Below are 27,504 nucleotides of genomic sequence, written 5' to 3'. Positions count from 1 at the left end.
GCCCTGATTTTCAGGGATCTATATTTTGTCCATTGATCACAGACAATCATCTGCGGCCACAGAACCATGAAAGCACCGCATCCCGTCCGATCTGCGAAGTTAAGCATGGTATCGCCTAGTCAGTACTGCGGTGGGGGACCACGCGGGAATCCTAGGTGCTGCAGTTCTCTTTTTCTTTTTCTCTTTTTGCCGTCTCTATCGAGTCTGCACTCAACGTCACACTCTTATCTTTTTTTTTCTTTCTTTTTTTGCCGTCTCTATCTAGTCTGCACTCAACGGTACACTCTTAACCAATCTGTATCATTCTGTTGTATCTGCTGATGCGATAGACAATATGCACGTTGTAAGTGATGATGCAGAGTGACGTTTGAAAGTCTACAATTTTTCCTGGGTTTGCAAAGCCGCTGGTGAAGGTGAAGTGGTATCGACAGTTTGCTCTGCACTCTCCAGCTGCTGAGCTTTGTTCCTCGACCGGACGAATCGCCAGCTCAGGCAGAGCGATACGCCGCTCATGACGAAGCAAGCGCCACAAAAACCGATCGAGATGAGATACGCATTTGGCCCCGTTCTTCCCAGATGATCTCGACTATAATTGATCAGTGCCACCGCCATAGGCTGACCGAACTGACCCGGAATGACACCTGCTACCAACCAGAACACCGCCAACGCAGAAGGCAAATCTCTGATACCCACGACTTCCGCGGACAGCGGTGCTACGCTCGACCACACCGTGCCTCCCAACAAACCTTGGGTGATGGCGAATACCACGAGCAGACCGAACGACCTAGCAGGTAGCCAGAACGCAAAACACGTCAACCCAGCGAGCGTCTGGATCATGATCGTGCATGGGTGACGTCCGATCAGATCGAGCAGGAGACCGCAGAGTGGACGACCGATCATCTGGCCCGCTGCAAGGATGGATTGCAGAGTCGACGCCTGTTTCTGCGTTAATCCGAGACCGGAGGTTGCGTAGGCGGCGAGGGTGTAGATGGCGACAAAGTAGCCGATCATGCTGAAGATGCCGAAGAGGAGGATGAAGGCGTATCCTGGATGGATGAGCCATTTGAGTTCCAATGGATTCTTTCGAATCTTTGCTGCCGTTGGTGACAGTTCGAATGCTTTGGCGCTGCGGAATCGCGCTGGTAGGAAACGCATCGACTGCGGCTCGGTCGACTTCATCAACGTGATGCACGGTATCAGCACGACCAGTGAGACGATGCCGTTGCAGATCAGCGCATACTCGAGCGACTTCTCCTGGATCAGATACCTCGTAGTATTCGCCAGCACCAATCCTCCCAATCCGCTCCCCGCGGCGGACAGCCCCTGCGCGTAGCTCAACTTCCTCCTAAACCACTGACTCAACAACGGCTGCGTCGGGATCATCGTCAAACCCAACCCCACTCCGAACACAAACCCTTGCGTGAATAACAGCTGCACGTACGTCTTGCACAACCCAGCGCCGATCTGACCCATACTAACCAACACCGCACCCAGTATCAACGGAGTCTTGAACCATCCCGTTGACCTCCAGAGCAGATTCACAAAGGGCGCGACCAGCATGCACGATGCTACCGAGAGTCCACCGACGTAGGCATACCGCATGGGCGTGGCACCTGTGAAGTAGTCGTTCTGGAGGTAGTAGCTGAAGTAGACGCCAAAGGTGGTGTTGACGCCCCAGGTGACGGCGTTGAGGAAGATGCTGCACACGACGTTGACCCAGCCATAGCCACCTTCTCGGATGGTGAATTGCGAGTCGGAGAGCTTGACGTTGTCGGTGGTCGAGAGATCCACTTGTGTGCCGTGCGGAGGGGTGGTGGAATCGTGATGCGTCTGCTTCGATTCGGACGTCGTGGTCGCAGCCAACTGCTGCGGTTGAATAGTGTCTGTTTGCCGTGTCATAGTCGCAGATGTGTGTGTGGATTACGAACAAGGCGATGCTGTTGTAGACGGTCTACGATGATGCCTAGATCATGATGGTCGAATGTATCTGCTTGGATATTGTACGGCAAGAGAAGGGTGGTCTTGCCGGACTCCAAGTGCGGGGTTAAACAATTTTGACAGGCCAGAATTCATTGCCGGATCGTGTCCGGTGACCATAGCGAAGCAGCGCCGGTCAAATCACCGCGGCCGCCAGTCCGGAAGTCAAGGCATGGTGCCGGCAAGATTTTTGAGCGAAGGTTGAAATGTTAGACCGGCATGCATAACGGGGCTCTGCCGCGGCGCACCTTGTGAATCTGACAGCTGTCACCTCATCATCCTCATCGACTTCGAAAGGCTCGTGCTCGCCTCTTGGTCTGCTCGAATAGTCAAAACAGGAAAGCAAAAGACCTTACAGCTGCCGGCGCATCAGTCAGAGAACAAAGGGGGCGGAAGGAGGAACAAATCTATGAATGCAGCAACAAAAACCCATGACAAGAACGCTATCGTGACCAAGAAAACAGTGTAGCAATACAGATCCACGTCCACCCAATATCTTGGACGGGGACGGATATCAAAACCAAAGCAGTGTGACAGCAGCCCAGAATCTGGCCCCAGAGCACCTTCGACATCAAGCCGATGGATGCGGTGACCTAGACCTTCTGCGTCTACTCTTCGTCTCCCTCCTCTGAGTGGCTGAAGCTAGCCGGCTTCTCCTCGACGGGAATGTCCTTCTTGGTCGGCTCAAAGTCCTCCTCTGCGGTCAACTCCTGCCTGACGGTCCTCTTCGAGTTACCCGAGGTCCAGAGGTACCAGTAGGCGAGATCCCTCAAGCTTCCATCGCCGTTGAAGAGTGCGTTGAGACGCGATCCGTACGCATCGGGAGGCGAGGAGACGGGGAAGCTGCCAAAGTTCGAAGTGCGCTCGATGTACGACTGCGAGTTGAGCCAGTTGGTAGCGTCCATGTGGAACTGCTTGACCTGCTGCTGCGAGCCGCCGGAGGAGGAGGTGACGCCGTACTCGGTGATCCAGATGGGGAGGTTGAAACGGTTTCGCACTGAGGTGACGTACTTCTTCAGGCCGTCGAGGTCGTACCATGCACCGTACCAGTGGATTGCGATAAAGTCTGAAAAGTCGGAAGCAGACGAATAGGGTTTGAAACGTCAGTACCTGGGTCACGACACTCTGAGTGGGTAGGCGTAAGAATCGACGGACACGACGGTTTCGGCATCTGTTCTGGCGTTCGGAAAATCAAGCTGAGAAGCTTGACCCCACCGAAATCTACAGAAGCCGAAGATCGATTCGTCGTCCTTTCCATATCGCAAGAAACTTACCAACAGTGCAGCCCTTGCTTTTGCAAGCGCTCATGAACTGACCCAACCAGTCCTGGTTGTAGACGATCTGAGGGGATCCGAGTCGGACACCTCGGCTCTTCCAAGGCTGAATCTCCTTCATCCAGAGGCTCGCCGCTGTCTGAGGATCCAAGTTGGACTGACCGCTGATGTCAGGCTCGTTGAAGCCGAGCAGAGCTTTGGGAAGGTTAGCGTTCATCTCCTGCTTACGCTGGGCCCATTGCGAGTTGTACTTGGGACCCCAGTAGCAAGGGACGAATTCGAGCTTGCCGTCGAACTTGGAGTTGGGTCCATCCTGCCAGTGCCAGTACCAGCTGATGAGACCCTTGGCGACTTGGTTGCCCCAGTTGTCGTTGGTACCCCATGCGAGACCACGCTGAGCTGCGTTTGCCGAGGCAGGGAGAAGCGCGATCAGGGAGACCAACGCGGAAAGGAGGAGCGCGAGGAACTTCATGATTGAGATCTGATAATCGTCGACTCTGAGCCAGCAGAGAAGGGGCGATGGTATATGCGAGGAGTTTGGAGGCTTTAGGTGACGGAGAGTAGGATGTCTTGGTGTGAACGGAGATCCGAGGTCTGTCCAGGAAGGCGGTCTACTTATACATCTCCTGCAGGTTCCGTTCCTTTCACTGCACAACGTTTCATGTGATGCCTCAAGCCGAGGCTCAGGTACGCAGCTTCTGCAGCGAGGAAACACTATCGGAAAAATGGGGGGACCTCAAGCGCATGCTTTGACGCTGTCAAAACTTGTTTCGGGACGAGGTTTGAACGGACCGCTGAACTTACTTTGGTCGCTGAACTTTGGTTGCATGGGCGCAGAAGCGCTGACTCCCAAATACACCAGCTTGCCAATGTGATCCATCAAATTCGTAGGCTTCTGCGCATAGATTGGAAAAACCAAAACGACGGGAGGCCCGCGCTGTGCGGATGAACAAACGAGGGTGGCAGCCGGCATGAACCCTCATCTGCAGCAGCACGACCACGAGGTGCGCCACGAGGTGCCTTGCTGAAGAGCCGGGTTTTCTGGCAGGATAAAGGGTGTCCCATCGGGAGGCTCGAACAACGGCGCATGCTCAATGGAAGCTGGCAGGTATCCGTCCACTCACGGGCTTGGAAGAAGGGAAGGAGGAAAAAAACGAGGGTTGCGCAAACGGATCGGAGCTGTTGGAAGCCTTGCGGAGTGCGAAAATTTACCAACTCGTGCATGCTATACGAAGAAAGAAAGAAGGAAAGAGCGGACAGAAGCGAGATCGATGGGGCTGTTGCCGGCACAGAGGACCACCGCGGGACATGCCGAGAGGGAAAGCATGTGGACGGGACATCCGCTGGCGGCAGCATCGGCATCCGAGTAAGGCCCCTGTGAAGCGCCGTCTGCAGCGACAGGAGGGCGCTTTGGAGTTAGTAGAATCATGCGTGGTCGGCGCAGGCACTTTGACATGAGATTGACTAAGACTGCCAAATGGCTCAATAAGGTAGATATGCAGCATGGAGCGGGAATGTCGAAATTGAATCACACTGGAAGGCGCAGTGGCACCTTCGGCGCACACCGAGCCTTGATACCGGATGCAGACGTGACTGCGCAATGGGTTACTCAGTCCCGGGCACACTTCGGCGCCGCGTAAGGTGACTCCGCCCGAGTTGAAAGACATCTTCGAGAAGGCCAAGCAAGAATGTTCCTGAGTCGTAAGACAAAGACAGAAGACGGGACCTGGAGTGTTTTCCGAACAGTGACAGAGTGCGACACAACGTGGTTCGACTTGCATGAAAAAAGGGCTGGCCAGAGGAACGGGAAGCGCAAATCTACCCTTCGCAATTGCTAGGGGAATGCTCGAGATTCAAGGGTTCACTCTGCCTCTCCCATTTGAGCCGCATGGCAGCTGTCGCGTGTCGAATCTGACATTGACGGGGTCTGCCAGCCAGCGCTGGAAGAAAAACATCGCCAAAGGGTTTCGAAATTGCTTCCCGTTGCCTCGGGCTATTATGATTTTTTTTTCCTCTTTCGTTTTCGTTCAAGCAGCTGTGCAGCTCAGGAACGCAGTCTCTCGTCTCTGGCAAAACCTGCCACGGGATCAGCCACACTCTCAAGGATAAATGCAACCCAACGCCATTCCCTCCCTGTCACGATCACGCCGCCGCCAAGGCTATATCACCGATCACATTTTCATGCTCGTGTCTAGCAATTGTCTCATGCAATGGCGGGAAGGTTACTGCTTTTGGTTTTATCCAGCTCGAGGGGTTGCTACCGCGCGACTTGCTCTTTTCGGAGCAGCCCGACGGGAATTGCTAGCTCTCCCTTGGCCGATCGAAACGGGCGGGTATACTCTTCTCTGATTTTGAGCTGATCCGTTGTTTTCCCGGCACGTTTCTCAAAGGTGAACGGTAGCCATAACGATCGCGTAAAGCAATCGCCATGGCACGCGAAGGCCATGCGGTGCTGCCGAGGGATCGCAGCCAACAGCCGTCACACATCACGCCACCCAATCAAACAAGAAGGGGGTGAAGAGCTTCGACTCGTCTGCCATTCACACATCAGTTGGGAGAACCCTGTCGATCGACGATCTACTTTCTCCCTTGCACCAACTTTGCTGTTTGTCGAAGCGAGATTTTGATCGTCAACACCTCGCCTACGGAGGCGCATGCATAGTATTGCCACTTTACGACGACGATCAGAGGTACAGGTGGGTGTGAAAGTGTTAGGGGCAATCTACTCAAAGGGCAGCTCGCAAGTGCATACAGGGTGCACAGCGACCATCCAATACATGCGGCGGAGTTGGAAAAATAATCGCGACCCTCGCCACGGCCAAATCACTGCAAAGGAAGAAGAATGAAAAAAAGCAGGGTGCAACCCCCAAACGTGGAATTGCTAACGTATTGGTGAACACGCTCTGTGTCACGACTCTGATCTATCGACGGGCGAAGAACTTGTCCAGCGCGCGCTTCTTCTTGCTGCTCGTGCCTGCAGATGTAGCGGACGCTGCGGGCCGCTGCGTCGCCGGTGCGGCAGATTCGACGACAGCCCGCGATGGTGCTTGAGAGAGCGAGACTGCGAAGTGCCAATCAAGATGTTCGTCCTTGAGCTTTTCCACCAGATACGGCCGCTCGAACCACGCCGATCCCGATGGCGCTGAGATGAGCTGCGAGCACTCGGGACATCGCCATTGAGGATCGTCTTCCCGATCCTGCCGCTCTCCCGATGTCGTTTCGGTGCCCGTCGCAACATCTGTCCCTGGATGCGTGCTGACAGCTGCTGCTTCTGCAGTGTCGTCGTCACCAACTTCGTTCGAGTCCTCCTCGTGCTTGGTGCTGGGCGCCTGCAACTGTTGCTGTTCGGTCCGCGTCTGGAACATGTCATCCAACCGATTGCCTTTCTTCTTCTTTTTCGGTGACGAGTGTTCTCCCAGATCGCTCTCCGATGCTTGCCTTGTCGTTCCCGCTGATCCAGCGGATGCGCTGAACGGTGTTGTGGCTGGGTTGTTGCCGGCGGTTCCAAGGAACCCTGTAATCCCTCGCTGTCCGACTTCGCCCTCGGCCAAGCCTCCAAAGCCCAATGCGATGGTCAACACTTTTGCCTCTCCAAATCCAGACGATCCCAAGCCTAACCCGAGCGCATCGCCCAGGCTCTCCTCCCACAGCTTGTGACCCTTCTTCAAGATGACCTTCGCCAGCTCATCCTGATTGTTCGGATTGGTGAACGGGAACGGCGTCTGCCGACTCCGCGGTACAGATCCAGCTCGGATGTACCGGAGCACCAACGTCTTAGGCCATAGATTGATCCGATCTTCTCTTGCCTCCCTCAACCTGATAGACAGCTCGGTCGATAGAATGCCCAACCAATGCATCGCCTCTTCCGGCTTCGTGATGGCTGGTCGTACAGACTTGCTCGCCAGCATCGTCTGGTTGTTGACTCGCTCTCGAACCTCGCTGTAGTCGATTCCGCGAAGCACGTTGTGAACCCACCGAGCCTCTTCTCCGAACTTGGCTTGCATCTCGTCCAACCCGACCTCCCACAGATCCGACACAGTGGCCGAGTTCCATTCGGCGCCCATCGCAGTGCCTAGCTTCCCTCCCAAAAATCGGATCTTCTGGAACGGTAGGGACGAGAAGAAGTTGGCAACGGAGCAGGGACGCATGATGGTCTGACCGTTGGGCTTGCGCCAAGACGAGCAGAGCTTGGAGAGCGTCTTGTTGGAACCGATGCCTGCTGACGTGGTGTAGCCGAGTTCGTCGAGCACATTCTGCCGCACGCGATTCATGAGTTCAGCGCCGAGAGCGAGCGCGACGTCTGTCCAGGTGGTCTCGCCGTACTCGATGCGATCCCACAGCGCCGCTTCCGAGTCGAGGTCGTCGGGTTGACTCGAAGACGGATCTGTGAGGCGATCTTGATCCGTACCCCAAGATGGTGGTGACTGCTTGTCTTTCGGCTGTCCGGGATTTGGAGTGCCGTCGTCCACTGCTTGCTTAGTAGCCTCGTTCGGCAGGTCGGGTAGCGGGGCTGATACAATACCGGCCCCGATCGGAGCATCCACCAACAGCGCTCCTTTCGCCACCGCCTTCTCCGGCCTTCCTATCCCTGTAGCCTTTCCCACATCTCCCGTCTTGGGCACCACATATCCAAGCTGCTTCCACTGCTTCAACCCCAGACGTGGCGGTGTCGGCAGAGGTTGATCCATTCCCTTGATCCCTGTCGCAGGATCGTCGGCAGGCGGATGTGCCAGATGCGGAAACCTCTCGATCATGAGCTTGCGCACCTCGATCGTGAGGTCGAAGTACGACTCGTCGATGCTCGCCTTTTCCACCGCTCCATGCGGACAAGTCTTTTTGAAGATGGCAAGGATCTTGGTGCTCTCTCTGCGGTACGGGTCGAGACTGACTTTGTGCGTTTCGGGTTTGGGATCGGGATGGTAGTCTGCCTTGTTGCTGCCGTGTGCGTAGGTGGCGACGTGGACGAGATGTAGATCCGGACACTTCTTGAGAGCCTCGGGGATACTCTCGAAACGCGAAACGCCGGCATCGCGAGCTGGATAGTTGACCGCGATGAGACCTTGCCACTGCTGCACGGCTATGGGTACAACAGTGGCATCGAGACCGAGACGAGATGCCTCGAACTGAGCATACGCCGCATCCACATCGCAGTGGGCTACGACACGGAGCGGGTTGGTCGGGTTGAGGGTGCCTGCAGAGAGCAGGTGTTTGTACGTGATTGTGGGCCACGGTGGCGGACCTGAGCTGTGCACTGCTGTTTCGAGATTTGTATGTGTGGGAACGGGCTGGTGTGTCGGTTCTGGCGACTTGAGAGAGGGCGCTCTGTCTATGAGGCTGCTGCGAGCGTCGTCGATCGGAAGGTCGGGCAAAAGATGCTCATTGCCGGTACTGGAGCTAGGTCCAGCTGTGGGGTTTGACGATGGCCCGGATGCCGAAGCTGAAGCTGAGGGGAAGCCAAATACTCCTGAGCCGCTCGGTGCGAGAGCATCGTATCTACGGGTGGCCTTTTTTGGAGATGTCATGGTGGACCAGCACGACTAGAAAATGGAGCAATGCGGATCCTGTGTGGTTGAGCAAGGCTACGACGGCATGGAGAGGCGTCAGCGGCTACGCAAGAGGTGCTTTCATTGTGTCCATTGTCGTGAGACTTGAGATGTAGAGCGGGTCCTGGCGAGGGCGTAGGGGAGACATTCACACTCCGAGGTGAAGAGATGGAGGTTTCGGTCAGGGTCTTTGCCTGATCGTGTGGAGGCTCAGTTTGAAGAAGCGGAAAAAACTCGGGTTGCAGAGCGCGTCCTCGCAAATGAACGCGTCTCGTGCTTGTGAAATCACTCTACACGAAAGCATGCCAAATGCGTGTTCGCTTAGTCGATACAACGTCAACTGGACACTCAACAGCCGGACAGTGAGACAGAGAGAGAAGATGGACATATCAAATGAGATTACCGTGCCTACATGTTGCACTTGCTAGGGCGAATAAGAGGTATGGACAGGATCCCGACCACGCAGATGATGCGATGAATGATGATGTCTGGACTGGTTTCCTCGATCTTGTCTTTCTGCTCTGGAAGGAGACCCATTCGATGCAAGACGCTCCTTCTCGTCATGTCTGCGCCTGTGTCGGCTCGATGATGCTGGCGACCTACTCCTGCTCCTGCTTCTGCTCCTGTCATTGTGACGACGATTTCTGTCTTCACGATCAACACCTCTTCGATGTCCTCCCTCGCGATCATCGTCTTTGTGTTGACGATGCCGTCTGGAATTTCTTGGTTCGCGATTCTCACTTTCGTATCGAGACGATCTGTGATGGTGCCTGCGATGTCGGTGTCGATCTGTGTCTGTCTCGTCCCTCTCGCGCCTGCTCGAATGACGACTGCGTCCCTCCTCCTCCTCTCCAGCCTCCCTTCTGCGTCTCCTCACTTCATCCCGTGCAAACTTCCTCCCTAGCTTCTTGTCGGCTTCTGAGACCTCCCCTTCCCCCTCCCCCTCCATCTCCCCCTGACCCCACTTCTTCCTCCCTCCCTCCAGCACTTCACTATTCGCCCCCGTCGCCTCCCTCCTTCCCACCCCGCTCGACCCACTAGCCAACCTCTCACCCACCAACCCTCCCTCCGCACTCGTCTTTGGTGGATCCCGTCCTAACTTCCTATACATCTCCGCCATCTCCGCCTCCTTGATCCGCCTCAATTCCTCCCTCCTCCCATCTGCAGCGGAAGAGCTCTCGGCCTTGATGTACCAGTTGATGTCGCGGCCGTCCTGCCATCTGCCGGTGGGGGCGGCGACCGAATTGCCGAGGTAGAACTCTCGATCTTTGGACTCCTTGACCTTGTCCCAGCTGAACTCGGCTGCTCCACCACGGGCGCCCCCGCGAGTAGGTTGGTACATCGTCCCAGAAAGAAGATCGTTGGCGAAAGGACGCAAATTTGGGTGATGGGGAGAAAGAAACAGAAGTGAGGTTTTTCCAGAACCCTGCCTCCACACAAACCCGTCGTCGGTCAAAAAATCGGCCTTCACGACACGCAAATTCTCACATCCACTTCCCACACCTCACCACACGACATCTCTTCCTCTCGAAGATCCACTTGTAAAACGTAGCTTTTTCATTTCACACTGAACCACTCGCCCCTCTCACTCTTCCCCATGACCCGTATGCATAGCATGCGTGCTCGTCAAATCCTCCAACCCAATCTTGACCAGCTTACCATCCAAACTACCCTCTCTGTAAACATCCACGATCCTACCCAACAACTCGCTCGTCGAAACACCATCCGTCCTCCTCGTCGGCAAAAACCTCCCCTGCCGCTTCACGAATGCATAGATATCCTCCATCCCGATCCCCGAGTACGGCAGATCGTCGTGCGCAATGTAGTCGATCTCCAACGTATCGATCAGCGTCTGATCCACCACCCACGGTGCATCCTCCAACACCTCGTCCACCCAACGGCAATTGCGCACGCACTCGTAGCGTTCCTGACTCGTCAGCACCGGTTTGTTCTTATGCTTGCCGCACGAGAAGCTGCTCACCACCCCGACGATGAGATGCACCGCAGGGAACGACAGCTTGGCCTGGCGAAGCTGCAGCGCGTGTGCGTAGTGGAAAAGGTCGTAGACGCCATCGGCGTAGATGCGGATGGGACGTTCTCGACCTTCGCTGTCGTAGCGCTTGGGTGGTGGATTGATCGAGTAGTCGCGTTGAGGGTCTGGGTTGAAGATCGCTTGGCTCACCCACGCTTGGATCTCTTCGGCGGAAGGGATCGAAGAAGGCTGGAATCCGCCCTCCTCGAACTCGTCGCCCTGCGGATGACAGTCGGCGTGACGGCTCTTCATCGTCTGGATGTAGCTGCGCGATCGAACTGGGCCTGGTGCGGTGCTTTTGGTGGCAAAAACGTTCGAAGCAGCTGCAGATTTTCCTGTTGGGTGAGCAGCTGCACCGGCTGCCAACTGACTCGAGACAGGCGTGCGAGCGGCATACTCGACATCGCCATCGTACGGCGTACCTCCGTCCGTGTTGTTGCTTGCTTCATCGTCGGCTCCGTCCTTGAGCTCGGCTCGACGCGCGGCAGCGTGTGAAGCGTGGTGCGAGGCAGACGTCTTGCGCTTTGATGCAGCAGCCACGCCGCCAGAAGTAGCTGTTTGGCCGAGCGCTGAAGACTCCAACGCCGGCGCAGGGGAGCCATCGCTCGCCTGCTGCGCTCTCGGTGTCGCAGCGGTGGCGTTACCGGACAGCACAGAGGCTGCGAATGGATCAGTGGCATTCGTCTGGGGCTTGACAGTGTTCAGAGGCTGCGAAGTCGTACCAGGCGCTCCAACAGCGGGAGCCGGTAGAGAACCGAGATTGAGGCCAGCACCGTGATTGATCGACTTTGCAGAGACGCCGTCTGCTCCGCCGATTTGCCTTTGCGCGGCAACAGCCTTGGGCAGAAGCTCGGCGGAAGAGCTGCTGGAGAGGGCTGCGCTGGCAGTGGCAAGCGTGGTGCCAACCGAAGGGCGAACGTATCTCTCATCGTCGTCCGACGAGACCTCTTTTCGGCGGTCGTGCGACGCCGACAGCTGCTGGTGCGCCGAGGGAGGTGACACAAAGCCGTGCTGAATCGTAGGCTGGCCCGACCGCGCAGGTGCACCGCCTGCAGTCAGAGCCGCAGCAGCTGATGCTGTTGCCTCTCGAGGTGGACTGGAGCTGGCGGGAGTTCTGTCATCCTGCAAGTTGGAAGGCTTGTACTGGTGCTGCAGCTTCGAAGACTGATGCAGCGCTGCAGAGTCGATCAACGCCTGATCTCTGTCGTTGGGCGGGATGGATGACAGCGACGACGAGATGGGCACAGACGTCGAGCTGGGACCCTGCTGGTGGTGACGGAGCGAGGCAATCGAGGCATCGTCGTCAAAGGTCTCCTCCTGATCATCGTTGTCCTCTTCAGAAGCATCGCGCGACGAAGAGATGAAGTTGTTAGCATCTTCGTCTTCGTTTTCGAGCTGAAGCTGGGCCAACTGAGCGGGGAGATGCTTCTTTTTGCGTCGTGCAGGGTCAGTGATGTGGTGGGCGTGATGGTGATGGTGGTGGTGGTGATGATGGTGGTGCCCCCCAGTCGCTGAGGCGTGAGCTGTGGGACCTGCGGCTGCTGAGCTGGCGACGCTGCTGCCGCTGCCAGAGTTGGCCGGTCGAGATGTTGGTGCAGCCATGGCTGTGAAAAAGGAAGCCGGATAGGGTAGCTAGCGTACTGCGGAAGCTTTCCCTTGCGAATCCAGCGAGCGAGATAGCAGGTGCACAGAGGTGGATGGCGGGTCTGTGGTCGATCTAGATGAGGAGGGCAGTGGAAGATAGCGTCGAGAACCGTGCTCGGTGGAGTGAGATCGTCGGGAGTGATGCCTGTGAATGGATTCCAGAGTGCCGTTGAATGAACTGGTCTTGGTCTGTGCGATCGATGCGCGTTACCCAGAGGCTGAGCTTGACGAGTGAAGCCTTGATACGCTTGTCCACCTCGAGTCTATCCTTGACGATGGTGGAAGAAGCGAAGATCGTGTGCGATTGAACAGCGATCGATGATCAGACTGAAAGATAGGAAACAGGAGCGGCAAAAAGGACCCTAAGCCAGCGGCAAGTGTGTGTTCTCCGTGTGCGTTGGACTGAGTGAGCATCGTTCATTGGCTCAAATTTCCGAGAGCACGTCCCAAATTCATCGTAAAAAGTACGCTGTGAGTTGCAATTGGACTCGCTTTGCTTGGCCGGTGCGTTTTCCCTTTGCTTCTGCGCTCATCTGTCCATTCTAGAAAAAATAGTGACGTTGAGGGCGCCTTTTTAGCGGCACGCACGTTCTCCAATTCGCGTCAGAGGTACCATCTCCCGATCATCAGTGATCTTCCAAGCTGGTTCACAGATACGATCTGGTCTTCCTTCTTCACCATGGTCGAGCTCACACGCTTCTAGAACAAGTCGCGCGATGGATGCAAGTTTTTTCCAGGTCTTCTCTGCCTACAGATGAATGCGACTGCGTGCAGCATCACCGCTGCCACTTCCGCTGCCGCTGCTTTCGTAGTCGTCGCGCTCCTTCTCCTCGAAAGGATCCTCGTCCTCCTCGTCGAATAGAACATGATTTGGCTCTGTTTCGTCATCCGAGTGGAGCATCCGCTTTCCATTCAGCCCGTTCAGCTCGTGATGCTCCACCTCTACTGTCCGTGTCGGTGCATCCACGGCTGCCGCGCCGTTCCCCATGCTGAGACGCGAATACAACGATCTGCTCGCCTGTGCCTCCCGATCGGTCCCTCTTGCTTGAGCAGCATTCTCCCTCGCAGCGCCGTACCTGCCGCCATAGCCCACGTACAGATCGATCAGCACATTGATCCACAGGAACATCAGCATGGAAGCGCTGAAATCGATCAACCCCCACGTTGCGTGATCCACCCCCTGCGAGTCCGCCCATCTCAGCTCTTCATCCGTTGCCGACATGAACAGCACTCCCGATGCCACCAGCAGATAAGGCGGCAGGTATTGGAATGCTCTGATCGGATACCAGCTCCCATTGACCGCCTCTGTACTAGCCACGGGTACATTCGGCGATTCTGGAGTGGTACCCGTCGGTCGATCCTGCATGACGAAGCACACTTCGATCATCCTCGCAATGCCTGCACCCATGAGCGCGTATCCAAAGAGCAAATGCACCATGGTCGAGATCATGAGTTCCTGCGAGTGTGCGCTCATCGCCCATCCCGTGAGAATGATGATGATGGAGGGAAACACGTTCCTCCTACCACCACGGCTGAGCCAGATGCCCACTGCACCACCGGCCCACCAAAGGACGCCCATGAGCGTATGTTGCAGATCCTTGTGCGTCCACGGCCCACCATGATGCTCGGTAAAAGTGTTGACGATGCCCCAGAGCATGATGACCCACGAATCGAACCACTCCTGACTCTGCCCGCGTCGCTGCAACCAGTCGCCGCCGGCCTTCATCATGATCACGAGAATGGCCGCGTACGCTTGAAACGCCGACCCCATGATGTAGTGCGCCAGACACTGACCCAGGTGTCCGCCGAAGCACCAAGACTGAAGTGTCGAGACGCCAAATACCATCTGCACCCAACCGACGATGGGGAAGCTCTTGCCGAGGACGCCGTGGATGGTGACGAGTGTAGGTCGGATCCACTTTTCAGGTCGCCACTGCAGGTGGAGCTTGAGGTAGACTCCGAGGAAGGTTTGTGCGGCGAGGTAGAAGACGAGTAGAGAGGCCATGGTGCCGTGAGCTGTGTGTGGGAAGGAGCGACCGCCGTGTCCGTGACCGAGAAAGTATCCGCCCACGGTAAGCGCGAGCGAGGTGGTGGCTACAGGCACGTGAAGCCGATGGCGTACCATGCCGAGCACCATGGCTAGCGGGAAGAGCAAGAACCAAGCAAAGGTCTGTATGCCGATGTGGATCCAGAGGATGCTGTCGATAGGAACTGAGTTGTCCGCTGGGCCATGCGAGTGATGACCGTGGGCCATGACCGACGGCAGGATTGCTAGGACGGCTCCGCTCACGACGAGCATATTGGACGAAGCCGCCATTATTGACGCCGTTCTTGAGCAGCACGGCATCTATGACGATTCCGTCGCTGTTCAATGTAGATGAAGGAAGGGATAACAGATCAAGCAAGCGTAAAGGCGAGATCAAGAGGCCAATACTGTAGTACGACTCAGCTGCAGAGCTGCAGGCAGGCAGAGTGAACGAGATGCCGCGTGCCTAAGAAGCACAAAACGCCGAAGACGAGAGAGCCGGCCTCAAAATAAGGGTTCAAATATTCACGGATCGGACTTGCCGAAGCCAAAGATAGGCGCTCGATTTTTGTTTCCAAGTGTGCTGTAAGGTTTGAGTCGATCTCACACCAATCATGTCACGCACGAAAGGGTCTCGGCGTGAACGGGAATAACTCGGAACAAAGCTGTCTCGACTGCATTGCATAGCGCAGAGCGGTTCCCCAACGGCGTGGCGGCGCGCTAATCAGCAGCTGTCTCGAAACCGCGGGGAGGCAACGCTGTCCGACCCTTCGTCATGCAGGGTCGAGACACAACTTTGTGTCCGCTCACCTTATCGTCCGCGCACCTTCTCGCCTTGCCTCCCCTTTTTCTACAAGAGCTCAACCCACACCCACCTTCATTTGCCTGCATACTATGTGAAGCAGCATTCCATCGCTGTTGCGTCAAAACTCAGCTCAGCGTAATCGGACGCACCCTAGCATGGCCACCGTCGACTTTGGCCCATTCATCACGACATTCTCATTGCTTCCGACTTTGAAGCGGTTCTTGCTAACAAGGTTTCCTCCTCCAAGCGCACGCATGTGGTTCCCTGTCCTCACAATATCGGTCTCCTACCTGCTGCTCGACGCGGTAGCTGCCCTCACCCTCTCGCGACTCATCTACCTGGGCACAAAGAACTTCCTCCGACAACTGTACGCCTGCTTCAGTGCGCGACTCCAGGCAAGGTTGGCGTCAAGGTCGGCTGCCTCGGAAGCTCATTTGCTGCTGTTGGGATCGACGACGTGGCCGTCTGGCTCGCCGATTGTACCGAGCACACAGTGGAACGGAGGTGGTATTGGTGGGACGACTCTGCCAGATAGTGGATTGGGCAGTAGCGGCGTTAACAGGATCCGTGATATCCCCGCAAGTCTCCGTCCGCGCTTCGAGAGGACAGCTTCGTTCGTGCGTGAACGTAGAGACGCAGACGCAGATTCGTCGACGTCTGCGCAGAGGAGAGATTGGATCGCCGTGACGGATTCGCACAGAAGGATCGAAGTGCCCGTGTATCCAGAAATCTCGAGCTTGGTCAACGTCCTCACCTACGAGGCTCTGGAAACACAGATCGGTCTCAGGCTCAGACAAGCTGCTCGTTGGATCACTCGTGTCATTGACGGGACAAACGAAGTCGAACACCCTGTCCAGTACAGCCCGAAAGCAAGCTACAACACGCCTTTCTTCACTGCGTTCACCCTCTCTTCTTCGCCACCTCAGCATCCTCCCACGACACGCATGGTCATACCATCACAGCAGTCTATCGCAATGACACCCAGCAGCATCCTCCATCAACTTCCCGAGGAGCTCATCTCGCACATCCTCATCCTCGCCGCATGTCCTAGTCTCTCCCCGCTCGAACCACGCTCTTGCCCAACCAACATCCTCCTCCTCTCCCATCGATACTACAACCTCATCATTCCGAGACTCTACCACAGCGTATCGCTCCACACGCCCGCGTCGTTCCGATCGTTCAGAGTGACACTGGCGCTCCACAATCCATCGCTTGGGAAGTTCGTCCGGAGGCTTTCCATCGGTAGTTCGGAGTTCGACGCTTCGGGGTACTGTCCCTCTGCGCTCGCCGATCACGGACCGCTGTCCGTGGGCATCGAACAGATGCTCCTCGCCAGCCCGCACCTGCAGGAGCTGAGTCTGGACCTGTTCAGCATGGGTGCACTGCACACGGGCACAGTGTCGAGGTTGGAAAAGGGTCCTCAACCGACCAGGTTGTGCACGGAATTGACGACGATCCCGTACCTCAGTCTACCGACGTTCGAGGACTTGAGGGAGCTGGAACTGTTGGTGTTCGGAATGGACGCCGCAACGGCGCGAGAGTTGAGAGAAACGCTACCGTTGCTGGAGAAACTAGAGCTGAGGTTGGTTACGCGGCGAAGAGGTAGTGCGTTTCAGAATGGACGAGATACGTGGACTCCAGAGCAGCTGCCGACGATGGAAGACGAGAGTGAGGTGGAGGAGAGGATGGCCGAAGCGGATATACAGCGAGGCAGTGAAGGCGGGGACGTGTTTCAGCTGGAAAGCGATATGCAGGAGTTTGTGGAAGCGTTGCGATTGTTAAGGACATGGCCGGGTGGGGATGATAGGTTGGGCAAGGGGTTGAGAGAGATCACGGTGCATGCGTGGCCGAGCGCGGTGAGGAGGTTGAAGAGGGAGCTCGAGATCGGGGGAGGACAGGTTGAGGGAGGAACGCGGGTCAAGGTGGAGTTGGATAGGGGGTATTTGTTGGGGCCGAGGAGGGGGGCGCATGTGCTGTGGAGGAAGGATAGGGCGAGGAGTGCATGGGCGACGTGAGAGCCGCCGACGATGGGCCTGCTTGTATTGTTGTACGATTGAGGGCTGGAGAGTAACCATACGATCACTGATGCTTGTGTGGAGCCAGATGCATGCGCGGGATGAGTGGGATGCGGAAAGGTACGATCTCGAAGCATCCGACTGTGCGGCACGAACACCAACGCCAGATCTCGCCATCATTACCTCCGGTCTAAGCACGCTCCTCCTTCTTCACGAATCCCGGCTTGATATCGCACTCGTCCTCATTCGCGAACCTGAACTGCGGGACCCTACGGCGACGCACCGCGTGATCCGGAATACCCGCGACCGTGGCACCTCCCTCTTCCGCGACACGACGTCTCTTCACCGGGCTGGGCTGAGCATTTCGCGAACCGGGGAGAGTCGAGAGGAACGCGTTCATCTTGTGCCTGCGTCGGTAGAGGAATCCAGAGATGGTAGAGGTGGTTCGACCGAGACGCTCGGCGATGCGCGATGCGGTCCAGTTGGCGTCCCGGAGTGCAACGATTTGGGACTTTTCGGCTTCGGTCAGGAGCGGTCCGCGCGGGGTCTGGCGACGAGGTGCACGAGTGGGAGGGGTAACGGGATCGGTGGTGTGAGGCTTGATGTCTGCGAGGTTGGGCTTGAAATCATCGATGTCCGGTTTGACATGGTTGACGGGGCCAGGCTTGACGTCGAGGATGGCGAAGGTGTCGTCATCGTCAGAGTCGTCGATGATGGTTTCGTCGGTGTCGTCGTCGGAGAGCAGATCAATGACATCTTCGTCAGAGGTGTCGTAAGAGTCCAAGCTCTCATCGTCAAGGAAGTCACGGTCAGAAGGATGGGATGAAACAGCGGTGCTGAAAAGACTGCCTTCTTTGGAAGGCACAAAGGAGGCGGCGGCAGAAGAGACGGATGTCATGGTGTCGATGAGGCGATGCGTCGTCTTGGTTACAGAGAGTCTGTGCGTGTTGATGGTCTGGAGCTATGTATGCTGCCGAGGGTTGAGAAGAGTGTCGCAAGGTAATGATGCGGGAGGATGGTTGAGTATGCGGGATATGGACTTGAGTGTGGAGTCGAGCCTCGATGTGAGAACGAGGAACAGGGGGGAGTGAACGAGAAGCGACGCGCAAGTTTAAGTATCTTTGAATGCCTTGTGCTCTTCGCCCCACAGTGCCCTCTGGAGCGGGTTAACGAGTAGAAGTGCGGAAGAACGAGACTGCGGAAAAAGCGCCGGAGTCATGCCCGGCCCATCAAACATGCTTTCCGCACTCGAATTCAAAACGTTGTCAAGAGCGGACAGCAGAGTCTCACGATCACACGACTGGGGCGATTGAGAACAAAGTTTGGTACCACAGTTGTCCCCAATCTTCAAACACACTCTCCGTCCAGCGAAGGGTGACGGACTCAAAACGAACGGCAGAAGATGAAAATATTCACATCACTTTGCATTTCAGTGTGTGACAATGACTTCGAAAAACTTTGACTACAATGTGGAGAAGGAGGATGGAGAGAAGAACGACTTGAGGGTATTGCGGAAAGAGGATCGTGAGCGGGATCTCGACTTCTACCTGAGAAGCGAGATCTACATTACGGACTGCGGTCAACGGGAACCCCTCTGACGAGGAGGCGAAGACTGCATGAGAAGCTGGAGCGCCTCGTGATCGGTGTTCTTCAAGGTCTTCTTCTTCTTCCGCTCGAGGAACTTGGAGACGGTGTTGGCCTTGAGACCAAGCGCTTCAGCAATCTGCAAGGGCTTTTTGCCGGACAGGGCCATGGTCATGATGATTTCCTGTTCAGCCTTCGTTGTCCTGCGGATGGGGACCTTAGTACCACTGGGGGTGAGGGTAGCGGAACGGCCGGAGCTGGTGGAAGGGCTCGGCATGTCGGCCAACTTGGGTACGGAGTAGAACGCGGGCTTCACATCGTTGGCGGAGGCGTTGGACGTCAAGCTGCCCAGAGCCGCGGCGAGATCGTCGTCGAGCTTCATGGTGAGAGAGTCCTTCTTGTTGTTGGGAGCGATGAAGTTGACGAAACGTGATGATGAGAGAGAGGATAGTCTCTAGGATGGAGATGCCTTGTGTGTGATCGTGATCGTCACCGAGGAGAGCAGTGAGGTTGATGGAGCTTGCAGTGCTTGTGCGGAAGGACGGTCGTGTGGAGAGCGGAGAAACGAGGATGAGAAAGGAGAATTGGAAGGTGCCAAAGCTTTATAGCTTTTCGACTCTCGAGACCGTCTGCTACAGCGATAGGGGTCGATCCAAATTCGGGTACAGCTACGCGTGTCGACTCAGCATGACGGAAAAGTCTCCCGCAGCCTTACCCGTGTCGACTGAGCAACGCAGGAAAGGTTTCCGCAACCCCACCGCCGTTCCGCACTTTTCTACCTCGAGCCGACAAGGAAAGAAACGTGCTACATCTGTGCCTCGCAGTACATGTACAATTGTTTACATGTCCGGATCGTGAATAACAGGAGGCAGACCACCGGCCTTCTGCTGCCTGTCCAGATAGTTCCAGATTGTCTTGTAGTTGATGTCGAGCGTCTCTGCGATGTCCTTGGTCGACCAGCCGACGAGCTTGAGAGCGAGAGCGCACTCCCTTTTCTCCGATTCGGACATGTCCTCAGCTACGACTCCGTCCTGTGTTCCGAGCTTGACCTTTGCTTTGATCACCCTGTCGATGTAGTTCCAGAGCGTCTTGTAGTTGACATTGAGGGATACAGAGATGGCTTTGGTGGTCATGCCGCGCATCTTCATGGCAATAGCTGCTTTCTTGAGAGCATCGTTGAACTTGACATGGGCCGTAGCGGAAGGAGAAGCAGCACTGGAGGCATCGTCTCCAGTAGGAGAAGCCTCCATCTTTGCCTTCGTAGGTGAAGCGACCTTCTTTGGCGAAGCGGTCTTCTTGGGCCTGCCCCTCTTAGGAGTCACGGGAGGAGCAGAAGCTGCTGCTGCCACTGCAGGAGCATCCGCGGGCGAAGTGTCCGATGCGTTAGTCATCGCTTCAGCGGGAGGAGGGATCGACATGTTCAGAATGCTCGGTGTGGAAGAATAGCTCGGATATCGATATAAGTGCTTCGTAGGCAAGGTGTACGATCGTGGGTCAACGTGAAGAGCAAGATAACGATGTTGCGAGGAGACGTATGGATGTAGATGTAGTGAGGAAAGAAGGGAAGGTACTGCGCGATCGGCCCTTGGCCTCGAACGACAATGTTGAGCAGCACTTGCTGTCCGCTTGAACGCTCAGTCTGTAAGCCGCACTCTCCGCAAGCCTTCGAGCGAGAACAAGATTAAGGTTCGCCACACGTCGTTGAAGCTGGCTTTTCCCACACAATGAGGCTTTCTCAACATTTGCTCAGCTGCAGTTTGCGGACGTTGCTTAGGAGACGATAGACGGTCAAGAATATGCAATTGCAATATGGGCACCAAAGGATGCGAGGCGATGTTGCAACCCGCTGTTTTGTGAGACGCAAAAATACTGGTGACGTCCGGGAATGGTTTCTATATAAAAACAAATGAAAAGAGGTATCCAAGTGAAAACAAGGGAAGCAGAAACACATGCGGGGAGCGAATCACGCCCATCGACCGAGCAACGCCATCAGACCGGCACCGGTGAGCATCTCGAGAATGCTGATGATGACCTTCTTGAGAGGAGCGTTGCGCATCTTGTCGTTGAAGATGAACTCGTGTGCGAGCAGCTCGACGGTACCGGTGTAGAGCAGGATACCAGCCGAGATCGAGTCAAAGGTACCGATGACATAGGCAGCGGTGGTCGAGTCTCCGTTGAACGTGTGACGCACGCCAAGACCGATAGCAATGCCGATGGGAGTGACGAGACCGTAGAGAAGGGCACCTGCGGCCGGGATCCACGACTTCATACCGAGCGGAAGGAAAGCGAGACGGGTGCCGAGACCAAGGCCTTCGAACATCTGGTGGAAGATGATGACGATGAACAGGACGATAAAGTCGGAGGTGGTTCCGAGGGTGATGCCGATGATGATCGAGTGGAATACGACACCAAATTCGAGGATCATGACGCCGAGGATCTCGGATGCTTGTGTAGAAAGAGTCAACGCAGCGGGGGCGGACGAATCAGAGTCAGCAACCACCTTGGCCTCGGCCGCCGATCCAGCTCCTGGCAGTGTAGCAGCGTTCTCGACATCGTCCGACGAGACCGACTTGACCGTGTTGTGGTGGTGCGAGTCATGGGTGTGGTTCGGGTTGCCGCCGTGCTCCATAGCGTGGTGGTGACCTCCTGCATGTGCGTCGTAGGCCAGCTTGTTGGCGAATTGGCTGCCGACGCGGAATGCGATGACCTCGACGACGAAGACAGCAAACATGGCGATCATGGCAAAGGCGAAAGCGAAGGGGTAATTCTGGAAGTTGCTGTTCAGACATGGCGAGCCGAGCTCCTCAGTGCTCGAGGCAGGTGCTAATAGGTGGATGAAGGCAGTGGCGATGATGACGCCCGAGCCAAAGTACTTGGCAAAGTCGAAGGCTTCGCGGTTGATGGACAGTCGTGGAACTCGACGTGTGAGGACGGGGAAGAGGGTCAAAGCGGTGGAAGATGCCCAAATGATGAAGATGGCGCCGACACGCAGACCGAGCGATCCGTTGCCGTTGTCGACCGGTCCAGTGCACTGAACTTCGTCAGCCATGTTGAAAGATGGTATAGTCGTGGGCGGAACAAGCTGAGATGAATGGAGCGATCCGGTGCGATAGTCGTGATGGTCGGACAAACGGAGGTTTATATATCTGGGATGGAAGGATGCTGATCCTTGGGTTCGGTTTCGCAGCGTTGAAGAAGGATTTGTGCGCTAGACTGCCCGAAACAGTTCAGGAACGCTGCACGAGATCGTTAGCGAGTCACAAGGTGTTGACGAGCTGGGATGGCTTTGTCTGGTCAGGAGAGGAAGAGCTTCCAATAAGAGGAGATGGACGGTGTAGCGAAGGGTCGCGGTCGGCAGAACGGCAGACTGGTGAGGTAGTGGTTCGAAAGGAGGGACGACAGGATTGGCGAAACAGCTTAAAATTTTCCGAGCTGGCCGTTGGGTCGATGCTGGCGGTCTTGTACCGACGGTGATAGGCTATGCGAGAGGAACCGATGGCAGTACGTATGCAGGCCGCGGCCGTCGAATCGGCAAGCGCTTTGGATGCAAGAGGGGCAAAGCGAAGTGCAGCAGGCCGGAGAGGACAAGAAGGGGATCACAAATGGAAGGATCGTGCTACGCTTGGCGCGGCATGGGGGAGCGGCAAACAGGTGAAGAGCCAACATGGAGCCTGTACAGCCAAGCATAGGCGGAAAGCAATGTGGATGATGGCCGGCAGGTTTTTTTTTGGTGGTTTCGACGACCCTTGCAGTTGTCGGTTCTTTCGACCTGCAGATGGCGAGACATCAGTATTCTTCTGCTCTGTTAACGATTGGCACTTCATTCCAAAATCTCGTCTATCCCCCTGGACTATCGCGAGTGAGTTGTGGTCCGACCTATTCCCCGAAACAGCGAGAGATGTGCTTCGTCTGCCTCTTTGTATGTTGTGCAAGACGAGCGTCATTGGTGACGGACTGCTCCTGCCTCTTTCTCACAAGCAATCCGAACTGGACCCATTCAATCTCTGTTTGGGCTCCCTTGTTGAGCGCATCTCTGCACGACGCTTCTTCGTATCACAGCGCCTCTCGGTCCAAGCGTCCACGTTGAGTCAATCTCTGATGAATCGCTCGAGCCTTTCGGAATGTGGGCGTGGTTTTCTTCCAATTGCGGCGAAGCTAAGGACAGCTCGGGAAACAGAGAAAAAAAGTTTTTAATTTTCCGACGCGAGGACCTCTCCGGTTACAAGGCAGAACGAGGAAACGTGGGCAGAATCCAACGAGCTTGCTTCTGTTTCGAATTCTTCCTACGTTAGTCTGCTTCTCTCTGCATTTCAGCTGCCGTCCACGAGGATGGTGCTAGTCAATGCGAATCATCTGACTGGTCAATCTCACACCCGGCGAGTTTCGTTCCTGACACCCGACGTTTCGGGTGCGCTGCGGCCATGCATTATGGTTCCTGTGTTACAGCGAGGTACATGATACCAATGCCGATGGGTAGCGATGACTGTGTAGTTCAGAGCTCTGCGCTGGCTCGGCGGTAGGGAGGAGCCAGACATGCTGTTTCGAACTGATGTTCTGTCGGAAGTCTGCCGCCCGCTCGCTGTGACCGAAGAGGTTCTCATTCTGCCGATCTGGTGGAAATCATAAATGTTAGCCCCCTAACAAGAACAAAGTTTTTATTGACTTACAGATCTCCCGATGCATCTGACGGTGGAGGCTTGTATGACGATCGACTGCAGCGTTGAAACGCCGAGCTTCAGTCCTGGCAATCGATGTCAGCTTACACTACTACTACCTTCGACAAACCTTCGCCACTTCCTCCAGTACGCCACCCATCTACACGAACTTCATCTCTCAAACATACTTTCTCCACATAACCATGCCTGGAAAGATCCTCGACTTTGAATGCGCCGTCATCACCGGCGGTGCGGGAGGGCTCGGCTATGCAATGGCCGAGTACTTCATCTCGCAGAACAAGAAGGTCATCCTGGTCGGTCGAACCGAATCCAAGCTCGCCGTAGCGTCCAAGAAGCTCTCCAACGCTCCATACTACGTCCTCGATACCGGCAACGTCGACGACATCCCTTCGTTTGCCAAAAAGGTGCTGTCCGAGCATCCCGAAGTGGACTGCCTGATCAACAACGCCGGTGTGCAGCGTCCGTTGGAAGTGCAAAATTTGGCGCTCGACAAGGCGGATAACGAGATCAACATCAACATCCGTGGACCGGTACACCTCGCAACTGCCTTTTTGGACCACCTTAAGAGCAAGAAGCTCGGTGTGATCATCAACGTCAGCTCTGTGCTCGGCTTTGTCCCTTACAGCATCATCAACCCCATTTATAATTCCACCAAAGCGTTCGTTCATTTCTGGACCGAGACGCAGAGGGTGCAGCTCAAGAACACGAGCGTCAGGGTGGTCGAGATTGTACCGCCCAGCGTAGGAACCGATCTGCACAGGGAGAGGGAGAACCCGGACGACAACAAGAAACATCTCGGCGCCACCAACTCGTTGACAGTGGAAGAGTTCATGGATGATCTGGTCAAAGGGCTGAAGGCGGACCAGGACGTAATCAGTGCTGGAATGGGTATCGCGTTGGTCAAGAAGTGGGACGACGCGTTCAGGGAACCGTTCAATGGCGCTGCTGAAAAGTACCAGCCGAAGTGATAGCTGTGTTGTAGTCACGATCCCGTTTTGCAATAGAAGAATCGTTCGAACGACGTCCAGTAGGAGAGTGATGACTGATTGCAATGGCATCATCTCAGAGTAGCAGCCGGTGACACACCGCGTTAAACCCGAATGTGGTTTAGAAAGTCAGTCATCCCGAAGCGTGTTCGTGCAGCAGATGTGGAGGCTTGGGCGCGTGACAGAGCATTCCAAAAAAAAAAAGTCTGTGCACGACGAAGCTTCCATCAAGCTCTGTCAGCGCTTCGACTCGGCTATATAACCTTCTGCCAACGCCACGCTTGTTCTTGTCCAACCCATCCAGCATCAACCAAAACATCATTGCCAACATGTCCAAGCAGATCCTCGTCGTATTCACCTCGCACACCCAGCTCATCGGGTCGGACCATCCCACCGGCTACTACCTGCCGGAGATCGCCCACCCGTACTACATCCTCAAGGACGCTGGCTACACGCTCGTCGCCGCCTCGCCCAAAGGAGGCAAAGCTCCGCTCGACCAGTCCTCCGTCGAAGCCTTCAAGTCCGACCCTGACTCGGTCAAGTTCCTCAACGACTCCACCGCGCAGGACTGGGTGTCCAACACCAAACCGCTCTCCGAATTCTCCGCCTCGTCCGTCTCGGACTTTGACGCCATCTTCTACCCCGGCGGTCACGGCCCCTGCTTCGACCTCCCCGTCGACAAGACCTCCCAGGAACTCATCAAGGCGTTCTACGAAGCTGGCAAACCCACTTCCGCCGTATGCCACGCTCCTGCCGTCTTCACGGATGTCAAGCTTAGCGACGGAAGCTACCTCGTCAACGGCAAGACGGTAACGTGCTTCACCAACGAGGAGGAGGAACAGGCCGGTCTGACCAAAGCCATCCCTTGGTTGGTCGAGAGCAGGTTGGTGGAGCGTGGTGCCAAGTTCGAGAAGACCCAGCCTTGGGGCGAGAAGGTGGTTGTAGATAGGAACGGTGGTCTGCTCATCTCGGGTCAGAACCCGGCTAGCGCTGCTGGCGTCGGAAAGGAGATCCTCGCCGCTCTCAGGGCTTGATTGCTCTATGAATCCAAAATGAAAGTCAACCTATGGAATCGCTTCCACTATTATCGAACATAGCATGTGATGTTACGAATGTGTGCGTCTGTGCATGTATTTTTTTGAACAAGCTCTTTACAGTGCCGCCCTACCCCTCGTCTCATACGGCAAGAAGAACATCAACACCGCCGCAGCGATGAAGAAACTCGCACTGACATAAATCGGCGTCGTCGGTGTGCTCCCCGCATATGCACCCACGATGGGCGCAATGACACCGAACACCCTCTGCGTCGCCATAGCCAGTCCATCGCCCGTACCTCTATTCGGAGCCGGGAAGACTTCATAGCTGATGGCGTACAGCACGGCGTACATCGCATTCTGGGTCAAATTGGTTGCGCAATTCCAGCCCAACACGGCAGCTGGAGTTCTCGCTGTTGTGAACAGGAACAAGAACAATCCCGTGAGTAGCGTGAAGAGGGCCATGGTGCCACGTCGACCGGCGTAGGGGAGTTCGACGAGCGCCGCAGCGGCGAAGGAGCCGGGAATGCCGCAGGCGGCGATGATGACAAGATCGCGGTACTGCTCGGCCTGGGTGGTCTCGCCTTGGTTGGCGCCGGCGTTGGCGAGGTAGAGCGCGATAAAGGCGTTGTAGAGCGGGTAGGCTAGTCCGATGAGTCCCCAGAGAAAGCAGATGAGGAGTGTGTTGCAGGCCATGCGTGGGGTGGAGAAGAGGGCGACGAGGTGGTGTGAGTCGAATTCACGCAGAGATCGTCGCAGTTGGGTCAGGTCGGAGGAGGAGAGGAACCGGCCTTTGAGGGTCGAGGATACCGCTTCTGGGGCAGGAGCAAGGACGTCTTGGGCGGTGGTGGTGACTGTCGTTCCAGAGACGGGGTCTGCTTTGGCTTCTGCAGCCTCGTTCGATTTCTCGTCCGTCGCCGAGCCGACCTTTGCTTCCGGATCATCCTGACGCGCCAACTTTTTCTCGTTGACATCCAGCGTACTGACAGGCACGGTGATGCCTTCTCCCGCCGCTTTGAGTTGCTCCAACGTCAAAGTCGTAGTCTTTCCATTCTGAGCCGCGATGAACTTGATGACCTCCAACGCCTCCTCATCCCTCCCCTTGCCAATCAGGAACTTGGGCGACTCCGGGATCGGGTACACCCAGAACCTCGCCACCCACATGACAAACGTGATCGCTCCCAGCAAGAACCATGTATACCTCCAACCCATATTCGAGCTCCTGGGGCAAGCATCCGCGGTCTCGCACCTGTAATTTGTGATGAACGCCCACCCGATAAACGCAGCAAACAGCTGACCGAAGCACCAAAAGATGGACAAGAACGTCAAGATCCACTGGTGCGTCGAAGGGATAAACTCGATCAGCATCGCACCGTCCACCGGCAGGTTTCCGCCCAACCCCAACCCCAAGCACGACAGCAGTGCACCCACCGCAACAAAGTTCGGTGCGCCTCCCACGGCGATACCGAACACGGCCGAGATGAAGAGCGTGATGTTCCAGCTCGGTCGTCTCCCAATCACGTCTGCCATGAAGCCCCAGAAGGTCGCGCCTATCAACAAGCCGAGGTAGAGCGCCAGAGTAGCAAACTGAACGTGCTTCGGACCAAACTCGAGTTTGATCTGCGGCAAGGACATGGACAGAGCCTGGAACCAGATGTTGTCGACGAACCAGCCAAACCCAGCGAGCCACGTGAGCCAGATTTGGAAAGGCCCGAACCCGATTTCTTCCTTGATGGTGTTGTTGAGCAGGGCTACTTTGCGCTCGTATGCGCCGCCGACGCCCATCTCGTGAGCCATGCGGCTGAACTCGGTGAGTGTGGCATCGTCTGTCTCCTGGGACGGTCGAGATGGGTCGACGGGTATCGAGGTGGATGCGCGGCTGCGCGAGAACAGTAAGCGCATGATCGA

The 27,504-nt window shown here is 56.0% G+C and overlaps 13 protein-coding genes and 1 non-coding gene across 14 annotated transcripts; 3 read left to right on the top strand and 11 right to left on the bottom strand.

Moving 5' to 3' along the window:
* Window positions 1–52: 52 nt before the first annotated feature.
* Window positions 53–167, top strand: PHSY_007536. Its single transcript, XR_001099835.1, has one exon. It is a non-coding gene; the product is annotated as a 5S ribosomal RNA (ribosomal RNA).
* A 208-nt stretch (window positions 168–375) lies between these two features.
* Window positions 376–1,899, bottom strand: PHSY_004253 (major facilitator super; the record flags this gene model as incomplete). Its single annotated transcript, XM_012334867.1, has 1 exon — window positions 376–1,899. One exon carries the CDS (start codon window positions 1,897–1,899, stop codon window positions 376–378), a length of 1,524 nt encoding a protein of 507 aa, XP_012190257.1.
* Window positions 1,900–2,585: 686 nt separating this feature from the next.
* Window positions 2,586–3,723, bottom strand: PHSY_004252 (hypothetical protein; the record flags this gene model as incomplete). The annotated part of the gene is made up of 2 exons (XM_012334866.1): window positions 2,586–3,043; window positions 3,252–3,723. The coding sequence occupies 2 exons, from the start codon at window positions 3,721–3,723 to the stop codon at window positions 2,586–2,588; spliced, it is 930 nt and encodes a 309-aa protein (XP_012190256.1).
* Window positions 3,724–6,172: 2,449 nt separating this feature from the next.
* Window positions 6,173–8,773, bottom strand: PHSY_004251 (eta DNA polymerase; the record flags this gene model as incomplete). The annotated part of the gene is made up of 1 exon (XM_012334865.1): window positions 6,173–8,773. The coding sequence occupies one exon, from the start codon at window positions 8,771–8,773 to the stop codon at window positions 6,173–6,175; it is 2,601 nt and encodes an 866-aa protein (XP_012190255.1).
* A 429-nt stretch (window positions 8,774–9,202) lies between these two features.
* Window positions 9,203–9,484, bottom strand: PHSY_004250 (hypothetical protein; the record flags this gene model as incomplete). The annotated part of the gene is made up of 1 exon (XM_012334864.1): window positions 9,203–9,484. One exon carries the CDS (start codon window positions 9,482–9,484, stop codon window positions 9,203–9,205), a length of 282 nt encoding a protein of 93 aa, XP_012190254.1.
* Window positions 9,485–10,379: 895 nt separating this feature from the next.
* PHSY_004249 (cholinephosphate cytidylyltransferase) lies at window positions 10,380–12,428 on the bottom strand (the record flags this gene model as incomplete). The annotated part of the gene is made up of 1 exon (XM_012334863.1): window positions 10,380–12,428. One exon carries the CDS (start codon window positions 12,426–12,428, stop codon window positions 10,380–10,382), a length of 2,049 nt encoding a protein of 682 aa, XP_012190253.1.
* Window positions 12,429–13,218: 790 nt separating this feature from the next.
* Window positions 13,219–14,787, bottom strand: PHSY_004248 (integral membrane protein; the record flags this gene model as incomplete). Its single annotated transcript, XM_012334862.1, has 1 exon — window positions 13,219–14,787. One exon carries the CDS (start codon window positions 14,785–14,787, stop codon window positions 13,219–13,221), a length of 1,569 nt encoding a protein of 522 aa, XP_012190252.1.
* A 669-nt stretch (window positions 14,788–15,456) lies between these two features.
* On the top strand, window positions 15,457–17,316 carry PHSY_004247 (hypothetical protein; the record flags this gene model as incomplete). Its single annotated transcript, XM_012334861.1, has 1 exon — window positions 15,457–17,316. One exon carries the CDS (start codon window positions 15,457–15,459, stop codon window positions 17,314–17,316), a length of 1,860 nt encoding a protein of 619 aa, XP_012190251.1.
* A 190-nt stretch (window positions 17,317–17,506) lies between these two features.
* PHSY_004246 (dimethyladenosine transferase) lies at window positions 17,507–18,214 on the bottom strand (the record flags this gene model as incomplete). The annotated part of the gene is made up of 1 exon (XM_012334860.1): window positions 17,507–18,214. One exon carries the CDS (start codon window positions 18,212–18,214, stop codon window positions 17,507–17,509), a length of 708 nt encoding a protein of 235 aa, XP_012190250.1.
* Window positions 18,215–18,895: 681 nt separating this feature from the next.
* Window positions 18,896–19,282, bottom strand: PHSY_004245 (oxidoreductase; the record flags this gene model as incomplete). Its single annotated transcript, XM_012334859.1, has 1 exon — window positions 18,896–19,282. One exon carries the CDS (start codon window positions 19,280–19,282, stop codon window positions 18,896–18,898), a length of 387 nt encoding a protein of 128 aa, XP_012190249.1.
* A 457-nt stretch (window positions 19,283–19,739) lies between these two features.
* Window positions 19,740–20,291, bottom strand: PHSY_004244 (ISWI chromatin-remodeling complex ATPase ISW2; the record flags this gene model as incomplete). Its single annotated transcript, XM_012334858.1, has 1 exon — window positions 19,740–20,291. The coding sequence occupies one exon, from the start codon at window positions 20,289–20,291 to the stop codon at window positions 19,740–19,742; it is 552 nt and encodes a 183-aa protein (XP_012190248.1).
* A 572-nt stretch (window positions 20,292–20,863) lies between these two features.
* On the bottom strand, window positions 20,864–21,949 carry PHSY_004243 (ZIP Zinc transporter; the record flags this gene model as incomplete). Its single annotated transcript, XM_012334857.1, has 1 exon — window positions 20,864–21,949. The coding sequence occupies one exon, from the start codon at window positions 21,947–21,949 to the stop codon at window positions 20,864–20,866; it is 1,086 nt and encodes a 361-aa protein (XP_012190247.1).
* A 726-nt stretch (window positions 21,950–22,675) lies between these two features.
* PHSY_004242 (short-chain dehydrogenase/oxidoreductase) lies at window positions 22,676–25,596 on the top strand (the record flags this gene model as incomplete). The annotated part of the gene is made up of 4 exons (XM_012334856.1): window positions 22,676–22,759; window positions 23,215–23,350; window positions 23,619–24,540; window positions 24,867–25,596. 4 exons carry the CDS (start codon window positions 22,676–22,678, stop codon window positions 25,594–25,596), a joined length of 1,872 nt encoding a protein of 623 aa, XP_012190246.1.
* Window positions 25,597–25,713: 117 nt separating this feature from the next.
* On the bottom strand, window positions 25,714–27,498 carry PHSY_004241 (sugar transporter; the record flags this gene model as incomplete). The annotated part of the gene is made up of 1 exon (XM_012334855.1): window positions 25,714–27,498. One exon carries the CDS (start codon window positions 27,496–27,498, stop codon window positions 25,714–25,716), a length of 1,785 nt encoding a protein of 594 aa, XP_012190245.1.
* Window positions 27,499–27,504: the final 6 nt, after the last annotated feature.

The sequence above is a fragment of the Pseudozyma hubeiensis genome (genome assembly GCF_000403515.1).
Source record: "Pseudozyma hubeiensis SY62 DNA, scaffold: PHS42, whole genome shotgun sequence".
Classification (NCBI taxonomy): Eukaryota; Fungi; Basidiomycota; class Ustilaginomycetes; order Ustilaginales; family Ustilaginaceae; genus Pseudozyma; species Pseudozyma hubeiensis.
Note: the sequence above shows the minus strand (reverse complement) of the source record. Positions and strands in the feature narration are given on the sequence as shown.